This window comes from Lonchura striata, chromosome 7, assembly GCF_050655825.1.
Source record: "Lonchura striata isolate lonStrDom1 chromosome 7, ASM5065582v1, whole genome shotgun sequence".
NCBI lineage: Eukaryota > Metazoa > Chordata > Aves > Passeriformes > Estrildidae > Lonchura > Lonchura striata.
Genome location: NC_140709.1, coordinates 1,271,640 through 1,294,553, shown reverse-complemented (window position 1 = coordinate 1,294,553; position 22,914 = coordinate 1,271,640). Strand labels below are relative to the sequence as shown.

The 22,914-nt window shown below is 49.6% G+C and overlaps 1 protein-coding gene across 6 annotated transcripts in view; it reads left to right on the top strand.

Moving 5' to 3' along the window:
* GALNT13 (polypeptide N-acetylgalactosaminyltransferase 13) overlaps positions 1-22,914 on the top strand; it is a 49,521-nt gene that overhangs the window by 7,473 nt on the left and 19,134 nt on the right. For all 6 annotated transcript variants that reach the window (XR_014956435.1, XR_014956434.1, XR_014956433.1 and 3 more), the window contains exons 3-8: positions 230-441; positions 2,956-3,124; positions 8,411-8,577; positions 12,004-12,211; positions 13,696-13,866; positions 18,586-18,703. Coding sequence is in view for 3 of the 6 variants with exons in the window: in XM_085584072.1 (XP_085440198.1) it covers positions 300-441; positions 2,956-3,124; positions 8,411-8,577; positions 12,004-12,211; positions 13,696-13,866; positions 18,586-18,703 (975 nt within the window). In the remaining 3 variants the exon portion in view is untranslated. The remainder of the gene's footprint in view (positions 1-229; positions 442-2,955; positions 3,125-8,410; positions 8,578-12,003; positions 12,212-13,695; positions 13,867-18,585; positions 18,704-22,914) is intronic.

Genomic DNA, 22,914 nt, shown 5'->3' with positions numbered 1-22,914 from the left:
AAAACAACTCAACCCATTGGTGTACAGTGCTTGATGCACAGTGATAGAACTTAACCATAAACAATGTGAATAACAAAAGAGATAAAGAATTATTTACATTCTTCTCCAGCTCTTTCCCAGGCTTTTTGCCTGGCTGGAACCTCTCCGTTTCTCTCTTTGCCTGAATCTGAGTCCCACAGATGATTTACCCACGGATCCATGGGAACTGCTCCCTTTTCCCTTCCTGCAGCGGGCTGCTCCTCCCTGCCTGCCCGGTGGATCGGCGCCCGGGGGCTGTGACCCCGCCGTGCTGCCTGGCCATGAGGAGGTTTGGCTACTGCCGGCTGGTGTTGGCCACCTCGCTGCTTTGGCTGCTGCTGGACGTGTTCCTGCTGCTCTACTTCAGCGAGTGCAACAAGTGCGAGGACAGCAAGGAGCGCTCGCTGCTGCCCGCGCTGCGCGGTGAGTGCCGGCGCCTCCGCGGGGTCCAGCACGGCTCTGGGGCTTGGATCCTCCTTGGCTCCCAAAACTCACAGGAAACCCCAAATCTGTGGGGTCCAGAGCAGCTCTGGGGTTTGGATCCTCCTTGGCTCCCAAAACTCACAGGAAACCCCAAATCTGTGGGATCCAGCAGGGCTCTGGGGTTTGGATCCTCCTTGGCTCCCAAAACTCACAGGAAACCCCAAATCTGCGGGATCCAGCAGGGCTCTGGGGTTTGGATCCTCCTTGGCTCCCAAAACGCACAGAAAACCCCAAATCTGCAGATCCAGCAGGACTCTGGGGTTTGGATCCTCCTTGGCTCCCAAAACTCACAGGAAACCCCAAATCTGTGGGATCCAGCAGGGCTCTGGGGTTTGGATCCTCCTTGGCTCCAAAAACTCACAGGAAACCCCAAATCTGTGGTGTCCAGAGCATGACTCTGGGGTTTGGATCCTCCTTGGCTCCAAAAACTCACAGGAAACCCCAAATCTGCAGATCCAGCAGGGCTCTGGGGTTTGGATCCTCCTTGGCTCCAAAAACTCACAGGAAACCCCAAATCTGTGGGATCCAGCAGGGCTCTGGGGTTTGGATCCTCCTTGGCTCCAAAAACGCACAGAAAATCCCAAATCTGTGGGATCCAGCAGGGCTCTGGGGTTTGGATCCTCCTTGGCTCCCAAAACTCACAGAAAACCCCAAATTTGTGGGATCCAGCACGGCTCTGGGATCTTTGGATGTTTGATCTGGGATCTGGGATCTTTGGATCCTCTTTGGCTCCCAAAACGCCACAGGAACCCCAAATCTGTGGGATCCAGCATGACTCTGGGGTTTGGCTCCTCCTTGGCTCCTAAAACACCACAGGAACCCCAAATCTGTGGGATCCAGCACGGCTCTGGGATCTTTGGATGTTTGATCTGGGATCTGGGATCTTTGGATCCTCCTTGGCTCCCAAAACACCACAGGAAACCCCAAATCTGTGGGATTCTGCTCTGGTGTTCTCTTGTTAGTGCTCAGGAACTCCCAGAATCACGGGATGTGATTCCATGCAGGAGCTTTTATTGGGAGCTCTGGGATCAGGGGTACAAACCCAAATCTGACTCCAACACAGCTTTAAAGCTGAACGTATTTTACATTCTATCCTTATATAACTTACATATAAATTATTAAACTTATATTGTTCTACTGTATACATTGACATGAGTTTCTCATGATCTTTCTTAGGCCCCTGACCACAGTTTCTCATGATTATTCTTACGATTAAACAGTAATTATATTTAATTACTAAACAATCATCACATCTCACAATTATATAATTTATCATGTACTAGCTACAAGTGCAGTTCTAGCACGGTACAAGGTTTACACTTTCCCAGGGTATTTTCTCAGGGCCTACTAAGCTTAATTTTCCTTTCAACTCTAAATTCCCATGCTTTTAAAACCCTTTTACTATCACTCTGAGTTTGTGCTTTATGGTGAAACAGAGTAAAATTTAACGGGGTAGAAAAATCCATCTGGATTTAGGTGAAGTGTGTTGTGTAGTGGCTTGGTAACATGTGTGAAATGTGCTGTTTATTTTAACTCTGCCGTGCTTGTAAAACCATCCTAGCCAAGGAGAAAAGAATAAAATCTCCAAAGTGAAAAGAAAAGAAGGGCCCCTTGAACTCCGAAACTAAAGAAAAAAACCAAAGTGAAGTCTGCAAAAAAATAGACCAAAAAAACCCCAAAAAACCCAGAGTCTGCAAAAAAATAGACAAAGGGATTAGAGAGTTCTCTGTACAAAAGACCAACTGTAAATTGTAATGTGATATCAGCAAAATGAATATATATGAACCTATTGTAAGGTTCTATGTATATGCAAATTAGTAAGAGATAATGAAAAAGATGGAGAATCCCCAAGGGGCACAGATGCCCTTTAAAGAAAAATCCCTGTAAGAAAAAAATCCCTGTAAGAAAAATCCCAGTGCTGTGATAAAAACATACAATTCCCTACAAATCTCTATTAGAGTTGTGGAATCTGAATTTTTCACCACAATTCAATGGGATGGGTGGGGTTCAAACGGACCTCAAATCCCGTTCCGTGGGCAGGGACACCTCCCAGTGTCCCAGGCTGCTCCCAGCTCCATCCAGCCTGGCCTGGGACATTCCAGGGATCCAGGGGCGGCCACAGCTGCTCTGTGAGGGTGCCTGGAGAAACTGAGGCTGCCCCTGGATCCATGGAAGTGTTGGAGCAGCCTGGGATAGTGAAAGGGAATAAATCCGGGAGGGTTCAATCATCTTGGAATAAAACTGGATGTTCTTGGATCCAGAGAGGGATAAAAGCTCCCAGAACAGCCGGGAGAATGGGGGCTGGATTTCCAGCATTTCTTGTGGGCAACCAGGAGCTTCCCAAAGGATAAACCCAATTCCCGAGTGCTGGAGGCCCCTTCTGCTGTTGGGTTTCCCAAAGGATAAACCCAACTCCCGAGTGCTGGAGGCCCCTTTTGCTGTTGGGTTTTCCAGCCGTGATTTCCCGGAGCCAGGAGGGCCCCGGGGAGATGGGCAGGGCCGTGCTCATCCCCAGGGAGGAGCAGGAGAAGATGAAGGAGCTCTTCAAGATCAACCAGTTCAACCTCCTGGCCAGCGACCGCATCGCGCTGAACCGCAGCCTGCCCGACGTGCGGCTGGACGGGTGAGGCTGTCCTGGGAATGCTGGAATGGCGGGAATGGGGATGGATACCATCCTGGGAGTGCTGGAATGGCAGGAATGGGGATGGATTCCATCCTGGGAATGCTGGAATGGCAGGAATGGGGATGGATTCCATCCTGGGAATGCTGGAATGGGGTGGGAAGGGGGATGGATCCCATCCTGGGAATGCTGGAATGGGGTGGGAAGGGGGATGGATCCCATCCTGGGAATGCTGGAATGGCGGGAATGGGGATGGATCCCATCCTGGGAGTGCTGGAATGGGGTGGGAAGGGGGATGGATTCCATCCTGGGAGTGCTGGAATGGCGGGAACGGGGATGGATCCCATCCTGGGAGTGCTGGAATGGTGGGAATGGGGATGGATACCATCCTGGGAGCGCTGGAATGGCAGGAATGGGGATGGATCCCATCCTGGGAATGCTGGAATGGCGGGAATGGGGATGGATCCCATCCTGGGAATGCTGGAATGGTGGGAATGGGGGATGGATCCCATCCTGGGAGTGCTGGGAATGGGGGGTTGAAATCCCATCCTGGGAATGCTGGGATGGAGAATGAAACCCATCCTGGGAATGCTGGGAATGGGAGCTGAACCCCATCCTGGGAATGCCAGGGAATCGGGGCTGAATCCCATCTTGGGAATGGGGGAACTGGAGTGGGATGGGGGCTGAAATCCCGTCCATCCCAGCCCTGCCATGGCAGGAACACCTCCCACTGTCCCAGGGTGCCAACCTGGCCTTGGGCACTGCCAGGGATCCAGGGCAGCCCCAGCTGCTCTGGGAATTCCAGCCCAGCCAGGAATTCCCAATTCCCAATCTCCCAGCCATCCCTGCCCCCTGGCAGTGGGAGCCATTCCCTGGCTCCTGTCCCTCCATCCTTGTCCCCAGTCCCTCTCCAGCTCTCCTGGAGCCCTTCAGGCCCTGCCAGGGGCTCTGAGCTCTGCCTGGATCCTTCCCTTCTCCAGGGGAACATTCCCGGGGCTCTGAGCTCTGCCTGGATCCTTCCCTTCTCCAGGGGAACATTCCCGGGGCTCTGAGCTCTGCCTGGATCCTTCCCTTCTCCAGGGGAACATTCCCGGGGCTCTGAGCTCTGCCTGGATCCTTCCCTTCTCCAGGGGAACATTCCCGGGGCTCTGAGCTCTGCCTGGATCCTTCCCTTCTCCAGGGGAACATTCCCGGGGCTCTGAGCTCTGCCTGGATCCTTCCCTTCTCCAGGGGAACATTCCCGGGGCTCTGAGCTCTGCCTGGATCCTTCCCTTCTCCAGGGGAACATTCCCGGGGCTCTGAGCTCTGCCTGGATCCTTCCCTTCTCCAGGGGAACATTCCCGGGGCTCTGAGCTCTGCCTGGATCCTTCCCTTCTCCAGGGGAACATTCCCGGGGCTCTGAGCTCTGCCTGGATCCTTCCCTTCTCCAGGGGAACATTCCCGGGGCTCTGAGCTCTGCCTGGATCCTTCCCTTCTCCAGGGGAACATTCCCAGCTCTCCCAGCCTGGCTCCAGAGTCAGTGGGATTCTGTGGGAATGGGATTCCTCAGCAGGACCCCAGAAATTCCCGTTGCTGTATCCAAGCAGGAGTGACTCCCCTTTCATCCCTGCCCTGGCACTGGCAGATTCGTTCCAGCTGATCCTTGGGACCTCACACACACCGATTCCATCTTCATCCCATTCCATCCCGAGGTTTCTGTCAGGGAATGTCCCTGCATTTCCTGTTGGAAATGGCCAAGCTGGAGATGTTAATCAGAGCCAGCTCTAATTAGGAGCTATTGATAGACCTTAAACCCAGCTTAGCTCTCCAGGGAAATGCCTCATTCCATTCCCAAGGATTTTCTCCAGCGAGGGAAGAAATCCATCCTCAATCTTTTCAGGATGAGTGTGGCTGCAAGTGCCGTTCCATGGGTTGCTGGAGCATCCTGATTGGATTTTCTCCTGGAGATTGCAGCTGGAATTGGCTCCTGGCCGTGCTCCAGTGCTTGGGAACGTCCAGGGCTGAGCAGAAACATTGGGATTTCTGGAACAGCTGCCAGGGTTCAACATGGAGCTGGAATTTTGTTGGGATTCTCCAGAAAAACCCCAAAACATCATCGGGAAGTGATGCTGGATGGGGAAAAGGGCTTGGGATGGAGCAGTGGATATGTGGGAAAACTCCATTTAATTGGGAACATCCTTCCCTCAGATCCATGTTTCAGGGCAGGAATTCTTGCTTGGATTTTGAGGTGACACCAAAATTTGTTATTACTGAAATTCAGCCCTCACGAGGAGAAAAAATTGGTTTATTTTGGGACAGCCGCACCTGATCCTGCAGCAGGACCTGTTGGATTTGGGGTTTTTCCAGCTCTAAGTCGTGGTGGATGAAAAATTCCTTCCTCAGAGGGTGAGGAGATCCTGGCACAGCTTTCCCAGGGAAGATTTCCCTTGTGGAAGCACGGTCCTTGCTCTCCTCCCAGGTTTTCCACGTGGGCTGCAGCTGCCTTTGCAGCAGCCCACTGCATCGGGAGATAGAATTGGGCAAGAGAAGCTGCCAGCTCCTTAATTAGTGTGAAAATCATGGAAAACAGATTTTCCTCCCTGGCAGCCTCGGAGGGGCCCCCAAGACATCCCTGGATGGAGGAGAAAGCAGATTTTATTGAAGGAAAATTGTTTCAAAGGGGATTTTTAAATTTCCTTTACTCCTGGTTTCAAGGGGCTTGGAGTTGCAGGAAATGCTGGAGCAGTTTGGAGAAAAGCCCAGATAAAGTCAGGGTGATTTTTGCAGGGATTTTTTTTCCAAGGGTGAATTTTCAGGCTGCCTTGGAAGGGCTCTCACCTCCTTCCCACGATACCTTCTCCCAGAGAATCTGCAGGAAATCCGGAATCCCACATTTCCCACAGACCTCTGGAAAGGAGGATTGTGGGAGGGGCATTTGAAGGCTTTGATGGATTAACTTTGGAAAATCCATGGCTTTAAAGGCTGTGCAGGTGCCCCACATTCCCGGTTTTCCCAGAAATACCCTAAATAATGGAATGGTGCTTGGCTGAACTGGCAGGCTTTGGTGCTGGAGTGGGAATTTTGGGAAAGCAGGCAGGATTGGAACGTTCCTGGTGGATCAGCTCTGCCTTTCCTTGGCAGCTCATCCCAGGCCATTCCCCGTGTGCTCCAGACCTCCCTGCAGCCAAATCCAGCTGGGAATGGCTCCACCTGGAATTCCTGACTGAGCAGCTCGGGGCTGGAGTCTGAGCCGTGGGGCTGAGCTGGATCCTTGCTTGGAATGTCCGGAGTGGGAGAGTGAGATCAGCCCTTCCTCCAGCTGTGTCATCCTTGGGGCAGCTGGAATTTGTCTCTGGATCTCCTGAGATCAGCTCCTTCTCCAGCTGTGTCATCCTTGGGGCAGCTGGAATTCACCTCTGGATCTCCATTCTGTGAGATCAGTCCCTTCTCCAGCTGTGTCATCCATGGAGCAGCTGGAATTCCAGTCTTGGATCTCCAGTTCTGTGAGATTAGCCCCTCCTCCAGCTGTGTCATCCTTGGGGCAGCTGGAATTTGTCTCTGGATCTCCTGAGATCAGCCCCTTCTCCAGCTGTGTCATCCTTGGAGCAGCTGGAATTTGTCTCTGGATCTCCTGAGATCAGTCCCTTCTCCAGCTGTGTCATCCTTGGAGCAGCTGGAATTCCAGTCTTGGATCTCCAGTTCTGTGAGATCAGCCTCTCCTCCAGCTGTGTCATCCCTGGGGCAGCTGGAATTCCAGTCTTGGATCTCCTGAGATCAGCTCCTTCTCCAGCTGTGCCATCCTTGGAGCATTTGGAATTCCAGTCTCTGGATCTCCTGAGATCAGCCCCTTCTCCAGCTGTGTCCTGCTCAGAGCATTTGGAATTCCAGTCTTGGATCTCCTGAGATCAGCCCCTCCTCCAGCTGTGTCATCCTTGGGGCAGCTGGAATTCCAGTCTTGGATCTCCTGAGATCAGCTCCTTCTCCAGCTGTGCCATCCTCTGAGCATTTGGAATTCCAGTCTCTGGATCTCCTGAGATCAGCCCCTTCTCCAGCTGTGTCCTGCTCAGAGCATTTGGAATTCCAGTCTCTGGATCTCCTGAGATCAGCTCCTTCTCCAGCTGTGTCATCTTTGGAGCATTTGGAATTCCAGTCTCTGGATCTCCTGAGATCAGCCCCTTCTCCAGCTGTGTCATCCTTGGGGCAGCTGGAATTCCAGTCTCTGGATCTCCTGAGATCAGCCCCTTCTCCAGCTGTGTCCTGCTCAGAGCATTTGGAATTCCAGTCTCTGGATCTCCTGAGATCAGCCCCTTCTCCAGCTGTGTCATCCTTGGGGCAGCTGGAATTCCAGTCTTGGATCTCCTGAGATCAGCCCCTTCTCCAGCTGTGCCATCCTTGGAGCAGCTGGAATTCCAGTCTCTGGATCTCCTGAGATCAGCCCCTTCTCCAGCTGTGTCATCCTTGGAGCATTTGGAATTCCAGTCTCTGGATCTCCTGAGATCAGCCCCTTCTCCAGCTGTGTCATCCTCTGAGCATTTGGAATTCCAGTCTCTGGATCTCCTGAGATCAGCCCCTTCTCCAGCTGTGTCATCTTTGGAGCATTTGGAATTCCAGTCTCTGGATCTCCTGAGATCAGCTCCTTCTCCAGCTGTGTCATCTTTGGAGCATTTGGAATTCCAGTCTTGGATCTCCTGAGATCAGCCCCTTCTCCAGCTGTGCCATCCTTGGAGCAGCTGGAATTCCAGTCTCTGGATCTCCTGAGATCAGCCCCTTCTCCAGCTGTGCCATCCTTGGAGCAGCTGGAATTCCAGTCTCTGGATCTCCTGAGATCAGCCCCTTCTCCAGCTGTGCCATCCTTGGAGCATTTGGAATTCCAGTCTTGGATCTCCTGAGATCAGCCCCTTCTCCAGCTGTGCCATCCTCTGAGCATTTGGAATTCCAGTCTCTGGATCTCCTGAGATCAGCCCTTCCTCCAGCTGTGCCATCCTTGGAGCATTTGGAATTCCATCTCTGGATGCCCACCTGGCCCCTTTGATCCATCCCCCCCCTCCCGAGCTATCTGGATGTGGAACCTCCCCTTGAAGAGGTGCCGTGGCCACTTCCAGGCCCCTTTTCCATCCTGCCTCAGCCTCGGAGCCGTTGGAATCCCGGCCCCTTTGTCCCCTCAATCCATCCCCCATCCCTGGGAGTGGCAGCAGAGCCCTGGTGGCTTCCAAGCCCCTTTTCCACGCCAGGAGGATGTGGATTTCTCCCGGGCCGTTCCTCCTTTGGGCTGAGCCCCCTCTCCGCGCGTTTCCGGGTGTTTTTGGGCAGGTGCAAGAGCAAGGTGTACCCGGAGGAGCTGCCCAACACCAGCGTGGTGATCGTGTTCCACAACGAGGCCTGGAGCACGCTGCTCAGGACCATCCACAGCGTGCTGGAGCGCTCCCCGCCGCGCCTGCTGGCCGAGATCGTCCTGGTGGATGATGCCAGCGAGAGAGGTGGGGCTGGGCCCATCCCAAATCCCATCCCAAATCCCGTCCCCTCCTCCCAGAGAGCCTCCGGCAGGGGTGGGAGTGTGCTTTCCACCAAGATCATCCCTCTGGCCCATCCCAAATCCCATCCCAAATCCCATCCCAAATCCCATCCCCTCCTCCGGCAGGGGTGGGAGTGTGCTTTCCACCAAGCTCATCCCAAATCCCATCCCAAATCCCATCCCAAATCCCGTCCCCTCCTCCGGCAGGGGTGGGAGTGTGCTTTCCACCAAGCTCATCCTGGCAGTGCTGGGTTCTAGAGGGGGGGTGGAAAAAATTCATGGAATCCAGGAATGGTTTGGATTGGTGGAGACCTTTAAAAGGCACCAAATCCAACCCCTCACCATGGCAGGGACACCTCCCACCATCCCAGCTGTCCAGCTTGGCCTGGGACACCTCCAGGGATCCAGGACAGCCCCAGCTGTTCTGGGAATCCCATTCCAGCCAGGAATTCCCAATATCCCGTCCATCCCTGCCCCCTGGCAGTGGGAGCCATTCCCTGGCTCCTGTCCCTCCATCCTTGTCCCCAGTCCCTCTCCAGCTCTCCTGGAGCCCTTCAGGCCCTGGATCAGACCCACCTCAGTAAATCTGGCATTCCTGGAGAGGTCAGTCCTTCCCTTCCTCTCTCCCCACCCTCCTCATTCCATGTTATTCCATTTCCTGAATACCCTCACTAAGGCAATTCCATGGAATTCCAGAATGGTTTAGGTTGGAAGGGACCATTTCATTCCAACTTTCCTTTTTTTTGCACCTCTTTGTGCTTCATTTCCTTCATTCTTCACTATTTTTTCTGGTTTTTTTGGGGTTTTTTTTTTTGCCTTTTCATTTCTGTTTTGACCCAAAGATTTAAAAAGCAAACTCTGCCTGTGGAACTGGGACTCCCAGGAAAAGGAATCCCATCAAGTTCCTTACATGGAATCCATGGGATGAGGAAGGATCCTGGAGCACCCAGTGGGTGCCGATGGCAAACTCAGCCCTGCAGCCACTCCATCCTTCAGTTCTGCCCATGGAGCATTAATTGAACCCTAATTACTCCCTGAATTTCCCTGCTCATTAAGTGGATTAAGGATTCCCTGTGCCAGAAGGTGGAGGAGGATTTGAGCCAAGTCATTCCCATTTTTCCCAAAGCGTGCAAAGAGATCCAAAGGGGAAATCCATCAAAAAAAGCCTTTTATTTGTATTTTTTTTTTTGTTGAACCAGCACCAAATTGTCCAAAGTGCCTTTGTTTTGTTTTGTGGTTGCTGGTTCATTCCGAGGAACTGATTATGCTTTATTTAAAATTCCTGGGATATTACCCTGGAATCAGGGAATGGCTTGGCTTGGAAGGGACCTTAACCCCATCTCATTCCCACCCCCATGAAGTGCTGCTCCAAGCGGAGAGCTTGGAACGAAACCTCCCAAAAAAATCCCATTTTCCTTCTATTCCCTCCCAAAAAAATCCCATTTTCCTTCTATTCCCTCCCAAAAAAATCCCATTTTCCATCTATTCCCTCCCAAAAAAATCCCATTTTCCTTCTCTCCCTCCCAAAAAAATCCCATTTCCCTTCTATTCCCTCCCAAAAAATCCCATTTCCCTTCTATTCCCTCCCAAAAAATTCCCATTTTCCTTCTATTCCCTCCCAAAAAAATCCCATTTCCCTTCTATTCCCTCCCAAAAAATTCCCATTTTCCTTCCATTCCCTCCCAAAAAAATCCCATTTTCCTTCTATTCCCTCCAAAAAAAATCCCATTTTCCTTCTATTCCCTCCCAAAAAATCCCATTTCCCTTCTATTCCCTCCCAAAAAAATCCCATTTCCCTTCTATTCCCTCCCAAAAAATCCCATTTCCCTTCTATTCCCTCAAAAAAAATCCCATTTCCCTTCTATTCCCTCCCAAAAAAAATCCCATTTTCCTTCTATTCCCTCCCAAAAAAATCCCATTTCCCTTCTATTCCCTCCCAAAAAAAATCCCATTTCCCTTCCATCCCTCCCCAACAATCCCATTTCCCTTCCATCCCTCCCCAACAATCCCATTTCCCTTCCATCCCTCCCCAACAATCCCATTTCCTCCTCTCCCATTTCCCTTCTCTCCCATTTCCCTCCTCTCCCATTTCCCTCCTCTCCCATTTCCTCCTCTCCCATTTTCCTTCTCTCCCATTTCCCTTCTCTCCCATTTCCCTTCTCTCCCATTTCCCTCCTCTCCCATTTCCCTTCTCTCCCATTTCCCTTCTATTCCCTCCCAAAAAAATCCCATTTTCCTTCTATTCCCTCCCAAACAATCCCATTTCCCTTATATTCCCTCCCAAAACAATCCCATTTCCCTTCCATCCCTCCCAAACAATCCCATTTCCCTTCCATTCCCTCCCAAACAATCCCATTTCCCTTCCATCCCTCCCCAACAATCCCATTTCCCTTCTCTCCCATTTCCCTCCTCTCCCATTTCCCTCCTCTCCCATTTCCCTTCTCTCCCATTTCCCTTCTATTCCCTCCCAAAAAAATCCCATTTTCCTTCTATTCCCTCCCAAAAAAATCCCATTTCCCTTCTATTCCCTCCCAAAAAAAATCCCATTTCCCTTCCATCCCTCCCCAACAATCCCATTTCCCTTCCATCCCTCCCCAACAATCCCATTTCCCTTCCATCCCTCCCCAACAATCCCATTCCCTTCCATCCCTCCCCAACAATCCCATTTCCCTCCTCTCCCATTCCCTCCTCTCCCATTCCCTCCTCTCCCATTCCTTCCTCTCCCATTTCCTCCTCTCCCATTCCTTCCTCTCCCATTTCCCTCCTCTCCCATTCCCTCCTCTCCCATTTTCCTTCTCTCCCATTTCCTTCTCTCCCATTTCCCTTCTCTCCCATTTTCCTCCTCTCCCATTCCCTCCTCTCCCATTTCCCTCCTCTCCCATTCCCTCCTCTCCCATTCCTTCCTCTCCCATTTCCCTCCTCTCCCATTCCCTCCTCTCCCATTTCCTTCTCTCCCATTTCCCTTCTCTCCCATTCCCTCCTCTCCCATTTCCCTCCTCTCCCATTCCCTCCTCTCCCATTCCTTCCTCTCCCATTTCCTCCTCTCCCATTTCCTTCTCTCCCATTCCCTCCTCTCCCATTTCCCTCCTCTCCCATTCCCTCCTCTCCCATTCCCTCCTCTCCCATTTCCCTCCTCTCCCATTTCCTCCTCTCCCATTTCCTCCTCTCCCATTTCCCTCCTCTCCCATTTCCTTCTCTCCCATTTCCCTCCTCTCCCATTTTCCTCCTCTCCCGTTTTCCTCCTCTCCCATTTCCTTCTCTCCCATTTCCTTCTCTCCCATTTCCCTCCTCTCCCATTTCCTCCTCTCCCATTTCCCTCCTCTCCCATTCCCTCCTCTCCCATTCCCTCCTCTCCCATTCCCTCCTCTCCCATTTCCTCCTCTCCGGGCAGAGTTCCTGAAGGCGTCCCTGGAGCACTACGTGCACGGTCTGGGGGTGCCGGTCCGGATCGTGCGGCTGGGGCGGCGCTCGGGGCTGATCCGGGCGCGGCTCCGGGGCGCCGCCGCTTCCCGGGGCCAGGTGCTCACCTTCCTGGACGCCCACTGCGAGTGCACCCTGGGCTGGCTGGAGCCGCTGCTGGCCAGGATCAAGGAGGACAGGTAAGCAATTCCCAGCTCCAGAGGCACGGTTCTGCCCCAGCCCCTTCCCTGCCTGCTGGAAAACAGGGATTCAAAGGATTCACTGAGCTGCAGCGACACCATCTTAAGATTTTTTTATTTTTTTCAATTCGTATCAAAATCTCACTCCTGAATAAATATGTGAGCAGCTTTCCCAAGGCCTGGATCTCTCCCATCCAAAGGAAGTTTTCTCCCTGGTTTTTACCAGGAACAACTTCTCTCTTTGACCCCTTGAACTCATGGAAATTTGCACCCTTTTTGTTCCTTCTCTTTTCTTGTTTTCCCTTTTTTTTACTCTTTTCCCATCTTTTTTTTCCTCTTTCCCCTCTTTTTCTCCCATTTCCCTCCTTTTTACCTTCTTCCCCATTTCCCCCGCTTTCTCCCTTCCATCTTTCCCTCCATTTCCCTCTTCCCCCTGATTTTCCCCATTATTCTCCTTTTCCTTTTCCCCCTTTCCTCTATTTCCCTTCTTCCCTTTCTTCCTCCCCTTTCCTCCCTTTCCCCCTTTTTCTTCCTTTTCTCCCCTTTTCCCCATTTTTCTCCCCTTGCCCTACCTTTACTCTATTTTCCCTCTCCTTTCCCTCCTTTCCCTCTTTTTCCCCTCCTATTTTCCTCCTTTCTTCTCCCTTCTACTTCCCCTTCTTTTCCCCTTCTCCCTCAGCTTATTCCCCTCTTTTTCTCCCTTTTCTCTCTCTTTTCCTCCCATTCCTACTCCTATTTCCCCCCTATTCCCCCTCCTATTTCCCCCCTTTTTTTCCCCTCTTTTCCCCTTCTCCCTCATTTTATTTCCCCCTTTTTCTCCCTGCCTTTCCCCCCCTCTTTTCCTTCTTTTCTCCACCTTTTCCCTTCTCTTTTCCTCCCATTCCTCCTCCTTTCCCATCTTTTCCCTTCTCTTTCCCCCTCCTATTTTCCCCTCTTTTCCCCTTCTCCCTCATTTAATTCCCCCTTTTTCTCCCCTCCTTTCTCCCCCTTTTCTCCCCCTTTTCTCCCCCTTTTCCCCTCTCTTTTCCTCCCCCTGTCCCACTTTTCCCTTCTCTTTCCCCTCCTATTTTCCCCCTTTTTTTCCCCTCTTTTCCCTTTCTCCCTCATTTAATTCCCCCTTTTTTCTCCCCTCCTTTCCCCCCTTTTCTCCCCCTTTTCCCCTCTCTTTTCCTCCCCCTTTCCCACCTTTTCCCTCTCTTTCCCCTCCTATTTTCCCCCTTTCTTCCCCTTCTCCCTCATTTAATTCCCCCCTTTTTCTCCCCTCCTTTTCCCCCTCTTTTCCTTGTTTTCTCCCCCTTTTCCCCTCTCTTTTCCTCCCCCTTTCCCACCTTTTCCCTCTCTTTCCCCTCCTTTCTCCCCTTTTTTTCCCCTTCTCCCTCATTTTCTCCCCCCCCAATCTCCCCCTTTCCCCCTTCCCTCATTCCCCTCCACCTCCCACCGTGCCCAACACCCCCATAACTCCCAAATTCCCATTTTCCCCCCAGGAAAACCGTGGTGTGCCCCATCATCGACGTGATCAGCGACGACACCTTCGAGTACATGGCGGGCTCGGACATGACCTACGGCGGCTTCAACTGGAAGTTGAATTTCCGCTGGTATCCCGTGCCCCAGCGGGAGATGGAGCGCAGGAAGGGGGACAGGACCCTGCCCGTCAGGTCAGTGCCCCCTTCCCAAAAATCCACCCCCCGCATCCCAAAATTCCGCTGCGGCATCGGAGGTGGGATCGCAGAGAAATCCCGGGCGCCACCTTGGTGCCGCAACGTTGGGCCGATCCCGTCCCGTCCTCTTCCCAATGGATTCCAGGGATTTAGGGATTCCAGGGGCTTGGGGATTCCAAAGATTTAGGGATTCCAAGGATTTAGGGATTACAAAGATTTAGGGATTACAAAAATTTAGGGATGACAAATATTTAGGGATTCCAGGGATTTGGGGATTCCAAAGATTTAGGGATTACAAAAATTTAGGGATGACAAATATTTAGGGAGTCCAGGGATTTGGGGATTCCAAAGATTTAGGGATGACAAATATTTAGGGAGTCCAAAGATTTAGGGATTCCAAAGATTTAGGGATTCCAAAGATTTAGGGATTCCAGGGATATGGGGATTCCAGAGATTAAGGGATTCCAAAGATTTAGGGATGACAAAAATTTAGGGATTCCGGGGATTTAGGGATTCCAGAGATTTAGGGATTACAAAAATTTAGTGATTCCAGGGATTTAGGGATTCCAAAGATTTAGTGATGACAAATATTTAGGGATTCCAGGGATTTAGGGATTCCAAAGATTTAGGGATTACAAAAATTTAAGGATTCCAGGGATTTAGGGATTCCAGAGATTTAGGGATTCCAGGGATTTAGGGATTACAAAGATTTAGGGATTACAAAGATTTAGGGATTCCAGGGATTTAGGGATTCCAAAAATTTAGGGATTACAAAGATTTAGGGATTCCAGGCATTTCTGCCTCTTCAGAACCCTCTGTTAATAGATTTTTATTCCTGTTTTCTTGGGATTTAAGGCAGATATTCCAAAGGATTTCTGAGCATTTTTGAGCTTTGAAACCCAGTGATTTTCACTCAGCCCCATCCCATCCTCTTCCCAATGTTCAGGAATTCCAGGGATTTCTGCCTCTTCAGCTTCCCTCCCATTTGTTGCAAATGGATTTTTAGTCCCTTTTTTTTTTTTTTTTTTTTTTTAATTTAAGGCAAATATTCCAAAGTATTTCTGAGCATTTTTGAGCTTTGAGCCCCAGTGATTTTCACTTAAATTCCTGGTTTATTGCTTGGAAAATGGGATTGATAACGGAGCACCCTGAGGGAAAAATGATCCAAGAGCGTGCCCTGACCTCTTCCATTTAATCGCTGGAATTACAGAGTGGAACAAAACCTCTTCCAGAATTGGAAATGGAGCTGAAAAGGGAACAAATGGAATAAATTCCTGGCCATGGCCATGCCTGCTCAGCTCCAATAGCTGCTGGGGCTTCCTGCAAAATTCCAAAAGAGACAACAAAGGGTTCCCGAGTGGATGGAATGGATTTAAATCTGGGAAGGGGAAAGAATTCCAATCCTGCAGGTGGAGGGAAGGGCAGCTCAGGGATCAGCCCAGGCAAGGAAGGGATGGAAGGGCAGGAAAAACCTTCCAAAATTGCTTTCAAAATTCCCATTTCTGTCCCTGATTCTCCTGGCAAGGCTGGAATCGGGGATGGGCGGATTTGGGGTTTATTCCCAGGATTTGGGGTTTATTCCCATCATCCATCCATCATCCATCCATCCACCCATCCATCCATCCATCCATCCATCCATCCATCCATCCATCATCCATCCATCCATCCATCCATCCATCCATCCATCATCCATCCATCCATCCATCATCCATCCATCCATCCATCCATCCATCCATCCATCCATCCATCATCCATCCATCCATCCATCCATCCATCCATCATCCATCCATCATCCATCCATCCATCCATCATCCATCCATCCATCCATCCATCCATCCATCCATCATCCATCCATCCATCCATCCATCCATCCTTCCATCCATCCATCCATCCATCCATCCATCCATCCATCCATCATCCATCCATCCATCCATCATCCATCCATCCATCCATCCATCCTTCCATCCATCCATCATCCATCCATCATCCATCCATCCATCCATCCATCCATCCATCCATCCATCCATCCATCCATCCAGTTGCCACAAGGAGCTGAGAGTGAAGGGTTGTGCTTTAGGCTGGATTAAATCCCAGATCTCAGGTTTTAGTCCAGGAATTTCAGCCTTTGGAGTCAGGGAATCCCAAAACCATTCCCAGATTGGCACATTTTGTGGATATTTCCATGCTTTTCCCTCCGTTTTCAAAGCTGAAGGCGCTTCAGGCTGGGATTAGAAAAACTAAAAATACGGATTGTGGTCTAGGAAATGTTTTGTATAAATTAGGGATTGAGAGGGAAAATCCAGGATTAAATCCTAGGAAAAAGGAAAGATCAAAAAAGATAGAAAAAAGACAAGATTAAATATCAGGAATGTGTTAGGATCATGGAATTTCCTGAGCTGGAAGGGACCCACAAGGACCATCAACCCAACCCCTGGCCCTGCAAGACATCCCAAAACCATCCCCAAATCCCTGTGCCTGGAACATTTTCCAAATGCTCCCGGAATTCTGGATATTGCTGGTACATTACTTATTATCTTGATAAAATATTAATATCTCGATTATGAATAATTAAACTCGGCGCTGATTGCAGTTAATGAGCCCTGCCCGGGCGGTGCAGAGCTGGGATTGATGCTGATCCTGGTGCCAATCCTTTATTCCCAGATGAATCCCCTGAGGTCTGCTTCAGTAGGAGTTTGTGCCCTTTGGGATGGGATTCCTTGGGAACAGCAGGATGAGGTGACGCCACGCTGGAATCCCTTTGCCAACCCCTTTTTGTCCCATCATGAAATCCTGGGATGGGCTGAGGCTTTTCTGGGATGCAGGAAACCTGGGATTGCTCCCGTGTTTTCTGTGCAGGAACGGGAATCCTGCTGGGAGCTGCAGGAGTGGGAAGGATGAAATATTTATTTTCCCAAATAAAACAGGAGCAGGTGATGAGGAGAGCCAGTCCCAGCAATTCCCAGGAGCTGTCAGGTGATTCCACAGGGAAAAGATGCAGAACTGAGGAAAACAATTTATTTTTACAGTTTAAAAACCACTTTAAGGCCTTTGATCTTCCTGGTATTTTGGTGGAGGTGGTTTTCCAAGGAAAGCTCTGCAGGTCTGGTTGTGTCCCATTAAATTCCCATCCCAGGGAATTTCATCCTGCCTGCTGCACTCCCCTTGTCCCAGGAGCCGGGCTGGGGAGCGGGGCACGAGTTCCTGAAATTCCCAGTGGGAAACTCGGCACTGCCAGGGTTGTTAGGGAGGGATTTGGGAAGAGTTTGGTTTCAGAAAGCAAAAGGACATTTGGGGTTCTCTGGAAGAATCCAGCTCAGTTTCATCCTTCAAAATTCGCTTAAGGCTCAGACTTGGAAAAAATGGGGAATTTTGTATGAAGCAAAGAATGTCTCCAGGCAGGGGAAGGAAGAAGGAGGAATGAGAATGTTTGGATTGGGAAGGACCTTAAATCCCTTCCCATCCATGCAGGGACACCTTCCCTATCCCAAGGTGCCAACCTGGCCTTGGGCACTGCCAGGGATCCAGGGGCAGCCCCAGCTGCTCTGGGAATTCCAGCCCAGCCAGGAATTCCCAATTCCCAATCTCCCACCCATCTCTGCCCTCTGGCAGGGCCTGGATCCTTCCCTTCTCCAGGGGAACATTCCCGGGGCTCTGAGCTCTGCCTGGATCCTTCCCTTCTCCAGGGGAACATTCCCGGGGCTCTGAGCTCTGCCTGGATCTTTGCCTCCCAAGGGTCACTCTATGGATTTTGGAGAAAAATCAATGAAAAGAAAATCCAGTTAAAATCATCTTTATTCCTCCCTGGAGTGTGGCTGGACCTGAGCTCCATGAATTTTGGGGAAAAGCAGGAAAATCCAGTTTAAAAATCTCCTTATCTAGTTGTTTTCCATAGAATTTCTGTGCGGTGAAATGTGCTGTAAATTCCAGAGTGTCCTTTAAAAAGTCCTTTTTATTCCCATGCAACTCCTCCCAAGCATTCCCGACTGGATTTGGGCTGCTGCTCACCCAGGGGACCCAAATCCCACCCACTTCACCCTCACAATTCCCCTGAAATAATCCATGGGAATGGGAGCGAGCCTGGAGTGTGGCTGGGCCCAAAATCTGTGGATTTTGGGGAAAAGCAGGAAAAATCCAGTTAAGATTGTGTTTATTCCTCCCTGGAGTGTGGCTGGGCCTGAGGTCCATGGATTTTGGGGAAAATCAGAAAAATCCAATTAAAATTGTGTTTATTGCTTCCTGGAGTGTGGCTGGGCCTGAGGTCCATGGATTTTGGGGAAAAGCAGGAAAAATCCAGTTAGAATTGTGTTTATTCCTCCCTGGAGTGTGGCTGGGCCCGAGCTCTGAGGGAAGAGTAGGGAATTTCAGTCAAAATTTATTTTATTGCTCCTTGGAGTGTGGCTGGGCCTAAGATCCATGGATTTTGGGGAAAAGCAGGGAAAATCCAGTTAAAATTATCTTTATTTTTCCTTGGGGTATGGCTGGGCCTGAGCTCCATGGGTTTTGGGGACGAGCAGGGAACATTCCATTAAAATTCTCCTTTTCTAGTTGTTTTCCATAGAATTCCTGTGTGGTGAAATGTGCTGTAAATTCCAGAGTGTCCTTTTAAAGGTCTTTTTTCTTTTTTTTCTTTTTTCTTTTTTTTTCCCTTTCCTTTCTCCCTTTTCTTTTTTTTCCTTTTCTCTTTTCCTTTCTTTTTCCTGTTTGTTTTCCACCCAGGACCCCAACTATGGCTGGTGGCCTCTTTTCTATTGACAGGAGCTACTTTGAAGAGATAGGAACTTACGATGCAGGAATGGATATCTGGGGTGGCGAGAATCTTGAAATGTCCTTTAGGGTAATTCCTGTTTTCCTTCCTTTTCTCTTCCCAAAAAAACCCCAAAAAATTCCTCCATTTGTGCTGTCATTCCTTCACGGAGCTCCTGCTTTAGCTGGCCTGCAAGTCATGAGTTAAATGGAATTTTTATAAATTGGGGAAACCTTGCTGGGTGTTCTGGGATATTTTTTTTTTGCGGCATGGAATATTTTAATATTAAATAAATATTAAAATATTTGTAATATTAATATATTAATATTTTAATAATACATATTTTAATTTTTGCTGCATTGAATATTTTAATATTAAATATTTAATATTTTATATTTTTGGGGGGGTTATCCCTCTGAAATTCCATATATTTTAAGCATTCTTTTATGGGAGAAACGAAGTGAATTTATTAAAAAATAAGATTAAGCATCAGTTTTAAGACGTTTTGGGAATGGTGACATCATGGACTTGCAAGTTCCAGCTGGAATTCTGGGTCTGTGGGAGGGAAATTCCATGTCCTGCAGAAAATGCAGATATTCCTGCTGGGATAGGTGTGAGCCGCAGCTCTGAGGGAAACGCAGCCGGTCACTGCCCTTGGGATGGAAAAGTGGGAAATGAGGAATGGGTGGAAAGGACGCTGGGAATGGCTTTGGACTCCTGATGTGTCCCAATTCCTGGATTTAGGGGTGGGAATCACCCCCAGGGTCCCTCTGGTGCCCACAGCCCATCCTGGGAATGCCCATTCCCATTTTTCCTGTCTTTTCCATTCCCCCAGGACTGTTTTCCTTGCCTCGGAAGTTTTTTAGGGAACACATTTTCCCAGGGGAGTTTGGAAGTTTTCCGGGCCGTTCCTCTGAACTTCCATTGTTCCCTTTGCAGGAAAATCAAAAGGTTCAGTTCCCCTCCTGAGCCTGGATGCCTCCAATGAGGAGATTCCCACATTTTTTGTTGCTTTAACCCCTAAAATTCCTGCTGGCGTGTGCCAAGGCCCCTGTGCAGGAATTCTTTCCCGTGGTTTTCCATGTTCTGCAGGAGATCCCTGGAGCAGGGAGTGCCAGGCACGGTTTAAACATTCCAAAAGTGCCTTTCCCACCCCAAACCATGGGGTCAGGGATAGAATAAATGGAGATATTCCCATGGGGAGGCCAGGGAATCACCTGGTGATGTTTTTGGGATTAATTAGAGCCTCTGGAAGGAAAACCAACCGCGAATCCAGGGATATTTGGTGTGACTTCAGCAGGGACATCAAAGGGTTGAAGTCCCAGGTGATGAGGGAATAAATCCATGGGAAGCTGGGAGCTGAGGGATCAGGATTCCTGCGGCTCCAGAGCTTCCCTGCCCAGCGGGATTTGGGAATATTTCCTGGATTATTCCTGGGGGCAGCTCCTGGCAGGGATTGGGGAGAGGCACAGGGAGCTGCTCCTGGAGCTGTTCTCACATCCAGGATTGCTTCAGCAAAGGGAGGGAGGAGATCTGGGACTGGCTCAGAATAATGAAATAACCCCCCAAAAAAATCCCCAAAAAATCTAAATCCCAAAATCTAAAATAAACCCAGCCCTTTCCCCTCCACCCCCCAAATTTTGGGAATTCCTGAATCCTCAAAAATGTTGTCCAGTGCCTTTGCTTTCCCTGGATCATGTCTGCCTCACCTGCATCCAGCTCCAACATTATCCCAAAGAATAATTAAAAGGATTTCCAGCTTTTTTGCTCTCAGGGGTGTTTCCAGGAGATGCATCCATGGGGTATAATTTGATTATTTTGGGAAAATCCATGGTTTTTCTTTTAGCTGCTTCTCGTTACTGATGGGTCTTTAATGATTCCTTTTAGGAATTTCTTTTAATTAGGGAAAATTAATGACAATTCCTGGCAAGAATCCCTTACAGCTCCAAGGGTTAGTCAATGAAAACAAGATTTATCCCTAAATATTATTTTTATTTATGTAATTACTGAATTTATTTTCCTGTTAAATTCTCCAAGTGGTTTTATCCCGCTTGGAGAATGCCCTGAAAATTTGATGAAAGGATTTCCTATGGCTTTGGAAAGGGAATCAAAAATGATCGGTCCATCAGAAAAAAGAATTCCTTTGAGATTGTTCCTTAGGATAATCCAGGCAGGGCTGGAAAAGGGAATGTGAGCTCTGAGCAGGGTAGGATGGGGTTTACTTGGGATTCCTGGCACAGCTGGAAGTGCAGAGAGGACAGGGAAAAGGGGGATTTCTTCAGGGATGGGACACTGGAGTTGTTCTGATCCTGCTTGGCTCTTGTGGGAATTGTGATGGGAAAAGGTAGGGAGCAGGAAGGGTTAAATCCTTTAATTAGGATCTTGGCTCTGGAGCCAGGCTGGGAGAGCTGGGAATGTTCCCCTGGAGAAGGGAAGGATCCAGGCAGAGCTCAGAGCCCCGGGAATGTTCCCCTGGAGAAGGGAAGGATCCAGGCAGAGCTCAGAGCCCCGGGAATGTTCCCCTGGAGAAGGGAAGGATCCAGGCAGAGCTCAGAGCCCCGGGAATGTTCCCCTGGAGAAGGGAAGGATCCAGGCAGAGCTCAGAGCCCCGGGAATGTTCCCCTGGAGAAGGGAAGGATCCAGGCAGAGCTCAGAGCCCCGGGAATGTTCCCCTGGAGAAGGGAAGGATCCAGGCAGAGCTCAGAGCCCCTGGCAGGGCCTGAAGGGCTCCAGGAGAGCTGGAGAGGGACTGGGGACAAGGATGGAGGGACAGGAGCCAGGGAATGGCTCCCACTGCCAGGGGGCAGGGATGGCTGGGAGATTGGGAATTGGGAATTCCTGGCTGGGCTGGAATTCCCATAGAAGCCCCTGGATCCCTGGAGGTGTCCCAGGCCAGGCTGGAGCAGCCTGGGATAGGGAAGGTGTCCCTGGATGGATTTGGATGGGGTTGAAAGCCCTTCCCAAACCATTCCAGAATTCCCTGACTCCCCAGCATCCCAACAGCGAGGGATGGATGCATTCCATAGTCTGGGAGGGAACAGATCCCTGAAACCCCTAATTCTTAGCCAGGATGGGAAATTTTGGGAAGCAGTTACATTCCCTGGGAGTGTCCAAGAAAGTTGATTTGTTTGGGATTTAAAAAAAAAAAGGGAAAATTCCTTTTCCTAGAAGAGGGTGCTGGTTCCCCCACATCCCATCCCAGCTGGCACAGGGAGCAGATTGCTCCAAGCAGAGCCAAAAATGGGCTGGAAAAGTGTCCGGGAGCAGAGGTTTTTAACAGTGGTGGTGTGGGAGGAATTTCCTGCCAGCTGGGATGGGAAACCAGCACGGGAACGCTGGGATTTGGGATGGAGGGAGCCTCAAATTGTGTCTCCTCCTTCCTGCCACGTCCCGTTACTCCCAGATCGCTCCACGAGCATGTCCGTGGTGAATATTTGGGGTTCTTCCATGGAATTATTTGGGGTTATTCCATGGAATTATTTGGGGTTATTCCATGGTGTTATGTGGGGTTATTCCATAGTATTATTTGGGGTTATTCCATGGAAATATTTGGGGTTATTCCATGGTGTTATTTGGCATTATTCCATGGTGTTTTTTGGGGTTATTCCATGATCCCAGGCTGCTCCATGGGCACATCCCTGGTGTATTTTTGGGGTTTTCCCGTGTTCCCTCTGGAATTCCTTGGCACCCCTGATCCCGAAGCTCCCCCTGAGTCCTGAGCAGGAACACAGGAATGTTTCACTGCTGATCCCACAGATCCCATCCCTCCTCATTCTCCTGGAATTCTGGAAATGGAGGGAGCCCTAATTAACTAAATCTGCCTTGGTTGCCATGGGAACTCAGGTCCGTGTCAAGGAGCCTTAATTCCAAGATTCCACCAGAACTCCTGTTTAAAACTCCCCAAAAATTCAGGGATTTAACACCAGGCTTTACAATTAAAATAATTGTAATAAAATTACAATATTGTTTACAAATCAAAGTTTTAATTTTATTACAATTATTTACTTCCAGGCCTGTTTTAATGGGGCCTGGAAGTAAAATAATTGAAATAAAAAACTGAAATAAAAACTTGAAATAAATAATTGAAATTTTAAAACGGAACTAAAATAATAGAAATAGAGAATTGAAATAATTAAGATAAATAATTGTTAAAATGTTAACAGTTAAAATACTAACAGTTAAAATTGTCATTATTGCTCCTTGGCATGTGGCTGGGCCTGAGCTCTATGGATTTTGGGGAAGAACAGGAAAAATCCAGTCAAAATTGTCTTTATTCCTCCCTGGGGTGTGGCTGGGCCTGA